Source organism: Micropterus salmoides, unplaced genomic scaffold (assembly GCF_014851395.1).
Source record: "Micropterus salmoides isolate LMB-PRFRI ecotype aquatic unplaced genomic scaffold, ASM1485139v1 Ms_hic_scaffold_2, whole genome shotgun sequence".
NCBI lineage: Eukaryota > Metazoa > Chordata > Actinopteri > Centrarchiformes > Centrarchidae > Micropterus > Micropterus salmoides.
In genome coordinates, this window is record NW_024041150.1 from 11,924,287 (window position 1) to 11,937,926 (window position 13,640).

Sequence of the window (13,640 nt, forward strand, 5' to 3'; positions counted from 1 at the left end):
CATGCTCTCCCTCTAAATGCAGTAGCGTGCTGGACCTCAGATGTGTGGTGCCTGCTGTAACACACGGATATTGAGAACAGCCAGAGTGGCTGTAAGTTCAAGTCTGAGATTAGTATTTGTGCGACCGTGGGGAGCCCTGCCCAGAGGAGACCAGTGGGAGTGAGCCGGGAAGTGCGTATGGGATCCGGGCAAGGAGTTTAAGTTGGAAAGTGTGTGTATGCATCAGCGTGTGCAATAAAGACACTGTGATACAACATGCTCCTGAGTGGGCGGCTGTACTGGTGGCGCAGTGGTCCGGAGGATAGCACTGTGGCCTCACAGCAAGGTCGTCGTGGGTTCAAACCTCGGTTGTCCCGGCCTTTCTGTGTGGAGTTTGCATGTTCTCCGTGGGTTCTTCTGCGTGGGTTTCCACCATTAAAAACATGTTAGGTTCTCCAGTCAGTGCCAGTACACACTGATAAAGATCTGGAGTTGGTCTCTGGGCGCTGCACAGCGGGATGGGTTAAATTCGGAGAATGAATTTTGCAGTGTGTATGTGACAATAAAGTATTCACTTCACTGGATATCGGCTCGATCAACCCAGACTTGTTTTAAATGCAGATAAGATCAATCCAGCCATGAGTGTGTTCACAAAAAATGGCCAGTGTTTGTATGGTCAATTGCAAACATGGACAAGTGTACTGGCAGCAGAGTGGCATATTTTACAAACCAAGAGCAAACTACAATATTAGACAAATACAAAGACGTTAAACACATTATCCATGCTAAAATCAACACAGCTGCAGCTGCCACATGCAGGAAGGACAGCTGGAAAAAATCTCTGACTGTGTGAATGTGTAAGTTAACAGGCAGATGATATCACTGCCCGTTATTAGGGAATGAGGTGATCTGACTATAATTACATTTGTGTCCCATCAAATAAAAGTGTTGCTTAGATGTGTTCTTATATGACCCTTTCAGCCTTATTCTGTCTGCAGCAGCAGCTGTGTATCTGTGTTTCAACATTGAAAGCTGCAGGGGTTGGATAAGGGGTCATTAAACTGACTTTTAAAAACTTTCCTCACTTCAAAAATCTGATTTGTTTATTTAACACACTCAAATGTTCCAAACATTGTTCTATATTAAGTCCATAAAGCAACAAAATGAAAAATCCATTCATGCCATAAAGAGTACTCAAATAGTGGTGAAGGACTGAATCTCAACATTTACTGAAAACTTTTATAGCGTTAATCTCTTATCTGGAACATAACCTACTCCAGAACAGGTCGTTCAGCTAATGTTACCATGCCAATGTACCCTGGTAAGAAATGAACCACCGTCGTTGGACTGAAAAACCGGGGTTAATCCTGAAGTTACTGTACCACGTTAACCTCAAATCCTGCTTCATGGTACAGGCCAAAAGTCTGAGTACTGACTTTAAATCCTTTTTTTGGTACCATCCTTTAAAGTACCTGTGAAGTACAGAAAACTGTCATTAAGCTTCTGGTCAGATTCAAAAACCTGTATATTTTTTCTTTGATTAGATAAATTCTGTGTGATATTACTATTGATATTATACATAAGTTGCATTATTCCTCCTAATCGGTACTTCAGTGTCCATTTTTATGCAGATGATACAATTTTATATGCCCCGAGCTCCAAACCGACCCAGGCTCTGACTTATAACTTTGATGCTTTACAGTCATCACATCTTCATCACAGACTTGTTTTAAATGCAGATAAGACCACGTAAATGATATTCTTTATTAATGATATTCTGTCACTGACTAGGTCCTATGCCATAATTTTAAATGGTACCCATATTACTCTTGCTGAGTCATACAAATACTTAGGAATATGTCTTGACAGCAAACTGTCAGTTGTCAAGATTCAATGTCTGGCTCAAAAGTTAAAAATAAAACTAGACTTTGTGTACACAGTGAAAAGCCATCTGTCTATTCCTAACCTGGGTGGGACTGTGATTTTAGTTCTAACTTGGGTTTATAGTAAAATTGGAATGAGGATTTGGCTAGGGAAAACTGTCTAAATGAAAGATGGATGGGCACAGGTCACACTAAATATTGCTCCCTCCATTTTAAGGTCAGTGGTCAGGGGACCTTGCTGGAGTTATTGTAGGGTAAAATTTAGGTGAAGTTTAGATATCAGGATATTTATATTCAGTTAGTAGGAGTCTGATAAAGGGTTAGAGTTATAGATCAGAAGCGATGTTAGAGGTCAAACAGCTTCTCCTGGGATTGAGACAGTCTGGTGGATAAGGGTTAAGTGAGGAAATGTAGTCTGTAGAAGATCTTCACAAGAATAGAAGTATGAAGTATGTGTCTGAGAGTCTGAGGATGAAACAAGAGGCTCCATCTCTTCCTCAGTCTCGCACACTCTCATACACACTTAGATCAATGTTGCCCCAGACAGTCGCTGTTGCAGAATGACACTCTTCGCTTGAAATTGCCTTTTTACTGCTCTGTGTTGTCTAGGACATCAAGTCCTCAGGCTGCACTGTTCATCAGCAAAGCTTTTCTGTGAGGATGCATGGAGGACAGAACTTCAGCCATACAGTATGATTGAAGCATTTTCTCCTCATATTTCAATTTCCTCCTGCATAGATCATATATTTGTTAGTGTGATATTTAGCATAAAGCAAATCTTATTGAGACCCCATTACCACCTAGTAATAACATGTTGTCTGGATCTGGATACATTACCTCAGAGGTTTTAAAACTGTGCAGTGCAGGAGAGTTGAAGGGGGTGGCGTGGAGGCAGAGAAGTGGGGCAAAAATACTGTTTGAGCAGTAATTATGAAACTTTAAAACCCTTGACACCCGATTGCCGCAGTTTGCATCAAACATAATTCTTTTTCACAAAGTCATACCTCAGTCAAATCTGAACACGCAGACATGACACATATTTTTAGATTCAGTGTGACTTATACTTTCAGAGGATACCATTATCTTTGATGTCTATTGCAAATAAATGTCCATATATCTGTCTATAAGTCATGGAGAAAAGAGGCGCCAAATACTTTCAGAACTTACTGAGGTACCAACGTTGCTAACCTTGTCTGCTATGCTAACACTTTTCACCTCGTTCTCGGTTCAGGCAAAAAAATAAAAATTGTGAAGGCCGAAGTCTGGACATGTAGACTACAGGTGAATCTCTGCAGTGTTTCCTCTAACGCTAGCCATGCAGGCTGCTTTTTTCACCTGTCAGCCTAGCAAACAGCAGTGGTGGCGGCACTAACGCTGTGTCAGTATTCATAGACATGTATATGCCTATGTATCATGCGCATCAAACTTTGAGTCCATTTTAGATTTTGAATTTTCTTCCTAGTAAAAAAAAAACCCTGTTGTGTTATTCAGTGTTTCAGAATCTCTTTTCTTAACCTTTGAACTTTCTAGGAAAACCCCATTACCCCATGTTGGTGTTTTCCACAGGCTCACCAGCATTACTTCTCTCCTTCCTGTCTTTTGTCCTTCACACAGGGGCCTAATATCCTTGAATTCTAGTGACACCTACTACCTGGAGCCAATCAGCGACCTAGATCCTCTCCACCATTCACTGTTGAGTGCAGAGGAACTGCCAATTGAAGGGGGAAACTGCGGTCATGGCCATCACACCACACAGTCCAACCACATCTCCAACCTGCTCCGACCATTTCATTCAAGAGTGAGTCTCAAACACAGTGACAACGCTTATTTGCTACAAAACATGGTCGGAATGTACTAGGTTGTTTTCCTTATATAATTAGTAGTGTGACAATGCGAGAATTTAGGCTTCAATACCAACTTTAAAGGAACAGTCAACTATTTTGGGAAATAAACTTGGAGAAGATCAATAACAATTTAATCTCTTTGCATCCAAAGAGAAACAAGTGGATTTTCTATAATCTGTTCTATAGTCTGTTCAAATAATGAGTGCAGTGAGTGTTCACAGGGGCCGATGTGATGGCTCCCTGCGCTTTTTAGATACAGTGCAGTATTTGTTCAAAATGTGCGTCTCACCCCTGCCCATGCCCCCAAACACTGCACTGCACTCCCTTGGGTCTGCAGCAACACACCCTACATGTGTGAAGTCGATTGGAAGAACAGTTCTTGACATAATCGAAATACAGACAGACACACAGAGAATCCTGCCTTTTAGTAGAGAGACGATTACCTCTACAAGAGCAAAGCAAAAGTTATAAGTGCTTAAAGTAGACGTTTGCTTAAGGGTTTTAAATTTAATTTAGATGCAAAAAAATATATAGATTTCCCTCCCAAGTATTGTCGGTTGGCATCATAGACTGTGGCAACCACAAATGCTGCATTACCACCATCTACTGGAAAGGCTTGGTCCTCCCTGCACGTGAATCTTTTGTGTAACACAAAGGGAAGAACAGTTTGAAAACGATTCCCATACACCTCCTCGTTATAATGAGTCCAGTGCCAACACAGGTACAAGGGATTTGGACCCAAAATGCAGTACATCAGGCAGAACAGGTTCAGCTAGTGATATTTATTTTTGCCAGTGATGAAACTTACAGCTGAGGAAACAGGTTGTCTCAAAGATTAATCTTAAATCAAGCCAAGTCTTAAACAGCTTTTCATAAAAATGAATCCAAGTTGTGAATCCTGTCATGTGAAGTCCATCGCTCTCTGTCTGCTAACTTCTGCCACATTTCTCTCATCCTGCACCGTGTTGTTGCCCCATATGGACCCCTGTCCCAAATATAGCCAATGTCACTTCAGTGATTTTAGCAAATAAAAAGCTGGGCTATTAATCAAAGTTTTACGATATGCTAACAAAAGCTAACGTTAGCCACCAGAAGCTACTGGTCATACCAGACCAAGTATGGCTGTAACCTTAAAACCCTTGAGTGTATTGAACTGAACCAGAAAGCATTTTGTGGTTAGTGAATTAAACTTTTAATTTGTAAGAGAGAGATTGTGGTATTTGTTTCTTCCTAAAGGTTACAGAGCTTTTCTTTAAACCAACCAGATAAGACAGCTCTAGTTTCACTTGAACACTTGGAGTTCGCTGCTCTCTATACAAAACAACAGAGGATAGAAACAAAACTGAGGGAAGCCTGTAAGCTAGTTCAAGTAGACAGCTCAAGTCTATTGCAACATTCACGTGGCATCCTCCATCTTGAAAGACAAACACAACACACCCTTTGCAGTGAGGCCTCCACACCAGCATACGCCCGTAGGCCCCAATACTATTCTCCTGTGACGTGAAGGTACGCGTCATCAGTTGAAGGGAGTTCATGGCAGAGAATGACAAGTTCAGACACTAGTTCAGATACTCGATATTTACACGTCACTAACTAAACACAAGTCTCATCTGCAGTTATAGAAGATCAAAAAGCTCGTCAATGTGCCTTTATCTGACTCCGCTGCTGGGACAAACATCATTCTTTGGGTTTTCCTCACATTTTTCTTGCCATATTAAGAATGTTTCCATTTAGGTTCTCAATCACTTTAACTGTTCTCATCTTTCTCCCCTCCTCATATGCCCTATTAGCTCTTCTCCGGGTTCAGGTTCAGGTTATTTGTCCGTAGGTAAATTTGTCTTGCAGAGGACAAGTGTACTCATACATTTAAAAACAAACAATAGACAATGGACACTAGGCAGTTGATAAAAAATAATAAAAGGAAAATTAGTCAAACGATAAATAAATGTTTTTCTACATCATTAGTGCAACTTGTTCTTCTGAGTGATGGCTGCTGGAACAATGTTGTTTTTCTACCACTTTGTTCTGCACTTTGGCACTAAGAACCTACATCTAGAAGGATGAAACTGAAATTCATCATCATTTTTAAATCAAGCCAGTTATCCGCTGTAACTGTCTGGTGTGCAGGGACGCTGGGTTAAGCTGTGACTCAGCAGTCAGCCTACTACACCGTTATTTGGTTAAGGTTTTTAAGGATAGGTTTCCAAACCATGTCACCAAAGAAAAATATGAAATGTTTCAGTATAATCACAATAAAATAAGGTCATTGTGGTTTTGTCAATATTAAAATAGGACAGTTTCATCAAACTAAACAATTGCTGGTGCCCCTTTTTGCAGACAGCTTAACAATTTTCATCAAAGTTCAGTTCTGAGTCAATAGTTGTCCCCAGATATTTGTGAGATTGGACACATTATACTGTCTGACCTTCAATGGATGTGACTTCATGGGGCATCATCCTTTTCCCCTGTTTCTTTATCTTCCTTCCTCCTGCACGTACCCCTTGGTTCTCCCCTTTCACTCCGCTGCCACCCATTATTCCTGGGTTGTTACGCAGAAATGCCAGCCACAGCAGACTCCAGACTGAATCCCAACGCTTTTGCCATTATTTGCCTCTCCAATAAACAATGAGATGTGTTAATGCGTTAGTGTGGATATGTGTGTGTGCTGAGCTCCACAGGCTGCCATCACAGCGCCACAGATTCCCAGCCGATCCACAGTATTTGTGTTAAACCCAGACCTAGCCGAAGCAGCAGTCTCCCTGCATGTAAATCAGTGAGTTTTAATTACAGCAGAGCCTTTCCCTAATGGCTGTAATCAAGTGTTATGAGGGTGGAAGCTTAATGATGGAGAGATATAAAGAGTCGTGAAGCTTTGTGAAGACAACAGCATGCATGGCTGGCAGGCTGCTCACACATATGAGCCTTTTCACCTCTTTATGTACCACTTTCAGTCTGTGTAGTTGCAAGATTACCCACTTTTATTAGGTCAAATAATTAGGTCTAGTTTCTAATTTGGTTTTGCAGTCCTATTCTGACCCACCTACCTGCATCAATATTTTAAATTCCACATTTTTATATTCAGCATTTCCCCAAGAATTGTTTTCTTGTTAGTGTGGAACAACCTGTACAGTATCAAGACTAGAAAGTACACCGAGAACCTGGACGGTAATGAGAGTCAAAATTACAACATTGAACAAGAAAACAATGTTTAACACACTAACACTGAAATTTTAGTGTGTTTAATGTTATTTTCTTGTTTTACTGCATTTTCATTGAACTTTAATGTGTTTTCTTCTTGTCATTGTGTATATCCCAAACTCTTCTGAATCTGTCTGGTTGTGTGTTGTTCATGCTTTTGCTATTATATTATATTGAATGGGTACTACTCGAGATGTTGAGTGGTTGATTCTAATGAATTCAAAAGTCTTCTCTTTCCTTCTGGATGTTCAGATTAACATACATTTTGGACACCTGCCAGCCAATAAGAATTCAGAATTCTCAGCGGCCATGACATGTTACACTATATATTTGGAGGCATAATAAGATATACACACCTTGTGAAGAGAGGCATGCAAACTGAGCTTAGGCATGGAGTCTAATAAACCTACTTATGAGAAATTAATCAGTCGACAATAAATACGCAACGTTCGGTTACACTTTCATAATAAAACGCTAGCGTTTCAAAACATTGCCATTTTGAAACGGCACGTTAGTGAAACGTTGCAGTTTGGTTAGGTTTAGGCACAAAAACTACTTGATTAAGGTTAGGAAAAGATCATGGTTTGGGTTAAAATAAGTGTTACTTATATCACTTGCATAACTTACGCAATTTACGTAACTTGCCTAACTTAAATAAAAATATTTAAGGGTTGACTTTTTGAACACCGCTCTCCTGGTTCAAAGTCCGGGTTCTGGCCCTCCTTCACCTCCTTACTCAGTCTTTATTGTTAAATATGATATACCGACCTTTACTCTAAAAACCTGACGCTACAGGGCTTCCCCCAATGCCAATGCCCCGGTGCGTTACAAACTGGTGCAGATGGGTCTTATGTGACGAGTCAGGGAGAGAGAGAACGGGTTGGTCTAATTCCATGACCTTAGACTATCTGACCATAACAGATTTATTTAAAACAAAACACTGAGGGTGGCGATGGTGCATTGGATAAGACCGGGGTTCAATCCCCCACTGTGACCCATCCACCATTGTGTCCCTGATCAAGACACTTAACCCCTAGTTGCTCCAGAGGCGTGCGACCTCTGACATGTATAGCAATTGTAAGTGGCTTTGGATAAAAGCATCAGATAAATGTAAATGTACTGTAGGTGCCAGTCTAACAGAAAAGACATGCTGATAACATCTGTTACTATGGCAGCAACAACAATATATTTTCACACCATAAATGAAGCAGGCTGGTGTTCATCATGTGTGGACAACATGGGTAATCAATGCCATCTCCTGTCTCGCAACATGGAACATTGGTTCTTGGATATGTGAATTTTACAGTAAGCTGCTGTATCTGTTGTAACATCTTTTATCTAACAATCCTACAGTAGTTTTATAAATATAGTTTATATTTAAATCAGTTAAAATTAAAGTAAAATAATCAAAATATATTGCTATAAAACTAAACTGGCCCCTCTTTACTCAATGCCGTAAAAAACTGGTCCAAGGTTGAACTTTATTCCCAAACCCCCTCATGTAGTATAAGATAATATATTATAGTATAGTACAGTACAGTGTAGTATAATATAGTATAATGTATGATATAGCAAAACAATAAGACTGATGTCCCGTGCATAACCATGTCTCTGTCTTTACTGTCAGGTTAAAAGGAACACCTGGGGTACAACCAAGTACATGGAGCTGTACATAGTGGCTGACAACACGCTGGTAAGCTGACACTAACTCTCCACCTACCCCATCCATTCCACGGCAGAATAGTCCTGTGGAGTGTGGTTGCCACATTTATCCACGGATATCACGCAGCCATCAAATGACACCAGAATGGAAACAATTATCTCATAATGTAGAGCTAATGTAGCTCTTTCGTACTGAAAGCAGTGTGCTGAAATGGCGAAGCAAAAGCATGTGGAGATGTGGCGGAAGGATTTGTCTGCTTAATGAGGTAGCATATTGAGGTGGAATCTAAAGGTGGATAGGCTTTTAGATGGACACTAAGCCGCCGTGATGAGATACTATATTTTCATAAAAGTCCGTTTAGGGTGCTGTCTGCTACATTAATGCCATGGTAACAGCACATGGTGACCAATAAAAGTCTGGGGCTCTCCTTCTGTAATTGGTATAATTATGATGATGGACCGGGGCAGCAGTGGTAAAGCAGGACTGGATTGGTTATAGGCGTTTTTTTGTGAGTCATCAGTCCCTGTAGGGAACTTTAGAATGAATTGTCTCTTAAAAATCTTTTATTTTTCTGAGTGTTGACCCCTTTCATGCAGCTAATATTCCCCCATCCTCCCTGTCCTGCAGTTTAAACGGCAGAATAAGGACTATGAAAAGACCAAGACGAGGATAATGGAAATTGCCAATTATGTGGATAAGGTAAGGCTGATAGGTTGTCTACTGCGAGCTTCAACAAGCTAATAGATATTGTTTTTGTCGCAAATCTGGATGTCAACTATTACTGAAAAGAGTACACAAATATCTACTGTTGTATGAAGTGTCATCAGGATTTAATCAGGGCTGTCCTTCCCCAGCCCTGCAGGGGAGATTGGGGAGAAATTGCCATGTGTGAGCAGACTGTGTTATGGGAGCTTATGACGTGATTGTGGACAAACCAATGTTTGTGGTACATATTAGTTGCTGTTTTTTTGCGTGTCCAGTTCTACAGAGCTCTGAACATCCGTGTGCCTCTGATCGGTCTGGAGGTTTGGACCGACAGGGACCAGTGTATCGTCACCGAGGAGCCAAACGCCACCCTCTGGTCCTTCCTCCAGTGGAGACAGAAGCTGAAGTCTCGCAAGAAGCACGACAACGCCCAGCTGCTGACGTGAGCTATGGACACATACACGTGCACACACAGTTACACCTAAACTACACCAGCCATGTAGAAAAACAGCACATCAGCAACACAGCAGCTGTAGAGTCCTCTGTCTGTTTGATTGGGTTCATATAGGGTTCTGGATCTGTTCAACCACAGCTCTGCTGTGTACTCAGAAGCATATTTGCAGCACTTACAGCACAAAACACAATAAGTTTGGTTCCACACGTACTGTAAGCACCCAAAAACGAAGTCGACACACAGTTCTGCTGCTCACCGGAGCAAATGTCTCATGACATGATAGGCTATTGTTCACAACTTGTAACCAATCAGGGACATCAAGCAAGACTCCAGAGTGATGATTACCTACAGACAGAGAAAGGCAGCTGGATCAGAGCCAAAGTAGTGCATTTTAAAATAAATGTAACCCTAACAAAACTACGGATCGATCCGAACCTTGAGTTTTGTGATCTGTTGCATCACAAGTGAAGTAACATTGATCACTCTGAGGGTGGGATAAATTTTGTCCCCACCGGGGATAAAAATAATTCAGCAGAGGCAAGAATGTACGAACCAGAAATCCCACGCTCCCCCCCCCAGCAAATCGCACCCTGCTATATACTAGAGTTTACTATAAAATAACAATGTATAAAAATGAAAACATTGTGATAGAGTGAAAGGTGTCGCTCGTAGTGATGAACCTACAGAGAATTATCAGCTGCCTTGTGTTGCTGCATTTTGTAGCATGTTACTGCCACCTGTGGATCATTGGAATAGAAAGAAAAGAAAAGATAGAAACACAACAGGGACCCACGCATTGAAAAACTGCTCCGTAGCGCTGCCAGAGGTTAAAAAGTCTGCAGGGTTCCTTTTAGGTTTTGCTCCCTGTAATTGGTGTGTGGAAAAATGACTGGACATTGGATGTGATGTCACATTGTTGAGAGCAAGCTAGGTCACGTTTAACAACAATAAATATATTCATACATATATGACAGCCCACTGTTTAATAAGGTTGAGTAGAAAAGTAACGGCAGACGATACGCTGTGATGTTTCACTTTACAAGTTTGCTATCACATCAGAAAGGACCAAAACTAGAAGTGATCATCTAATACTGACAAAATAATACTTACAACAGTAACTACTGTGCAAGGATCACTTTGGTGGATTTACTGTACAGTCTTCTACTACAGAGAGAGAATGAAGCTGAGTAAGACATCAACTGAGAGACAGAAACAGAGAGAAATAGGAGACAGGAGGTTTCCCGCACAACAACCCTTTTTTCATTCCAGATGCAGCAGTGAAGTTCCCTCTCTTCTGAAATGTAAGCTAGAGCTAGCGCACACAAAAAAGCCTGACTGACTATATGATACCTACTGCTACTGCAAAGTGTGCTGTGGCAGGGTCGGGGAAATCAACTCCGTTATGTGACGTCATTGGATGCAAGGGGACTTTTCTTTTTACATCATGATTTCCATGAATCCTTAAGTATAAAATCACCAAAAATGCAATCTACAAGTAGCTCTTTAAAATGCAACGCACCAGCAGCACTGAGGCTGAACAGATCCAGTGCTGAAACTGACAGTCGACCAACACCAGTGCTCGGCTTAGTTTAGGAACAAGGTACAAGGTTGATTGTTCATTAGTCATTATACAGCACAAGGCTACATTACGAAAATATGGTAACATATAAAATAAAATAAAACAATATAGTTATTTTTATACATATATAACCTACACACACGTATACACCCAGAACATTCCGCAGTGCATTTTTTGAATTTGCATCTGGGGTGAATGTGAACAGCAGCAACCAGATGATGGTATGAAAGTTTCATCTTCACAATAAACAGTCTGATATTTGGGAAACAGAGTCCACCTCCTCTCGTCTTGCCAGAGTCTTGCGCTGACAGCTTGGAACATGGACCACCTGTCGAGTGCTTGATCCGGGATGTTGATGGGGCAGGTCTCTGTAACGATGTGGGCACAACATTCTCTGAATTCCATTGCTTGGTCAACATGAGTCACCGCACCCGCCGTGTTGCCTGGTCCGGTTGTTTGGGCCGGGTGGATCGTGGTCTGCTGCTCTTTAATCCAAAAACCCTGTCTTCATCTTGCAATGACTGTAGAAAAAACAGATAAAAAACAAAAGTGTAGCAAAGTTTGATGGTTCTACTGGCTGAGAATTTTGTGATCACACGTGAGATACAGACTGGGAATATTGCCCTGCTCTATATGTAGCACATGATCTAATCCGGTGGTTTTGAACCTGGGGAGGGCATAGTGCCACTGCAGGGGAGGCTTGGAGGTTGAGCAGACCTAAAGTTACATGAAAATGATTCATGTAGTGGCATAAACCAAAAAAAGTGCTCTGATGGAAGCAAGGCTATTTTGCTAAGCTGAATATTTTGTTTTATTTCGCCCGTGTTGTTAATGATTGATTTTGCTGGAGCCAGGGGGCTTCAACTTTTTTCAGCTTCTGAAGGGGGGCGTGACAGAGAAAGGTTGAGAACCAGTGATCTAATCAGAGATGATGATGTGACATATCATCACAAAGTGATCCTAAATACAGGTGTGTGTTTAGCTTTACCTAAAAACCAGAGGAACCGCATTTCTGGTTACAATGATGGCAGGGACGTGAAATAAAAGAAAAAAACAGAGTAGTGGGCCAGTGTATTTTCTCTTACTTATGTTGCTGCTCTAGTTAAGTTTTTGGCTACTCTGCTCATCTCTGACACCCATTCAGTATTGAGTCATTCCTCCACTGACATTCACCTCAGGAGGAGCTAATCAGTTGAAATGAGCTGCTTTTGCTTTTGTTTGTGTGCCGACTCTCTACCCTCCTGATGTTAATACATGGGCTCATAATCATCACTGTGACTCAGCTAATAAAAAAGATGATTAACTCCACCCCCTCCCCCATACGCCTCACATCCCATGATGAGCTTCTGTGTAGCTCTAATGACATAAAAACACACCCAGCTTTGGGTCAGATAATTTCACCTTTTGTTAGTGTATAAATTGACAAATGAGTAGTTAATCAGAGATTAAATTAAGCTAAAGATCTCGCTTCAGTTGGCTGTAATTGGCCAAACAACTCAGCATGCCCGCAGTAGCAGTATCGCAGCGTGACTGTTGGCATACAAACACTGATACACACACACCCGTACATTCGTCCATAAGCAGTAAATTGTTGGCCCCTCTTGCTCCGTAATTAGCTGTGCTGACACCAAAGGGCCTATTTTGTTTTGATTCATCATACAGGGCTTGATTTTGTTTTTGGATGCTAAGTGACAACTGCCAGGGGACCACATGGTAGATTATGGGTTCCTCGCACGCCCTCGCTCACATCTGACAGGGTTGTCATGTCTGCCTCTGTGCACCACTGTTTCATCTGCAATCAATGTGAATCCACTGTGGAGCCTGTCAGTGAAGAGGGAGGAGATTGAGGTTAACTGATTTTCCATTATGTGCGTGTGTCTGTTTGTTTGTGTGGCTCTGATAGCGGTGTGATTTTCAAGGGGACAACTATCGGGATGGCACCGCTGGAGGGGATGTGCAGCCTAGAAAACTCTGGAGGCATCAATGTGGTATGTGGGAATACATTTCTCCTCCTCTCTTCCACGCTCTGTCATTTCCTCTCCCTGCTCTGTTGTCTTTTCACTCCACTTTTCCCCTCACTCTTTTCTCCCAGCTTGAATTTCTCTTCTATTGATTGTCTATACTTTGTGTGCGCAGAACATCCAAAATATAGTCGCTTGGTCATTTTGAATTAGGATTTCCTTTAAGGTTCAAATTAAAATTAGGATTGATCAGGATTATTTTAGGGTAAAGATGATTGCGTGGTGGTGAGAGGTTAAAGCTGCACTAATCAATATCAATAAAATAATGGATCAAGTGACGATGTGTTGAATTATTAACCCAATTTGTTATAATA

The 13,640-nt window shown here is 41.3% G+C and overlaps 1 protein-coding gene across 1 annotated transcript in view; it reads left to right on the plus strand.

Annotated features, from left to right (window-relative positions):
• The window catches only part of adam19a (ADAM metallopeptidase domain 19a), a 210,938-nt gene that overhangs the window by 144,420 nt on the left and 52,878 nt on the right, over positions 1-13,640 (plus strand). Inside the window, exons 6-10 of the mRNA XM_038731082.1 lie at positions 3,477-3,660; positions 8,532-8,597; positions 9,195-9,266; positions 9,548-9,714; positions 13,209-13,293. Of these exons, the coding sequence (XP_038587010.1) occupies positions 3,477-3,660; positions 8,532-8,597; positions 9,195-9,266; positions 9,548-9,714; positions 13,209-13,293 (574 nt within the window). The remainder of the gene's footprint in view (positions 1-3,476; positions 3,661-8,531; positions 8,598-9,194; positions 9,267-9,547; positions 9,715-13,208; positions 13,294-13,640) is intronic.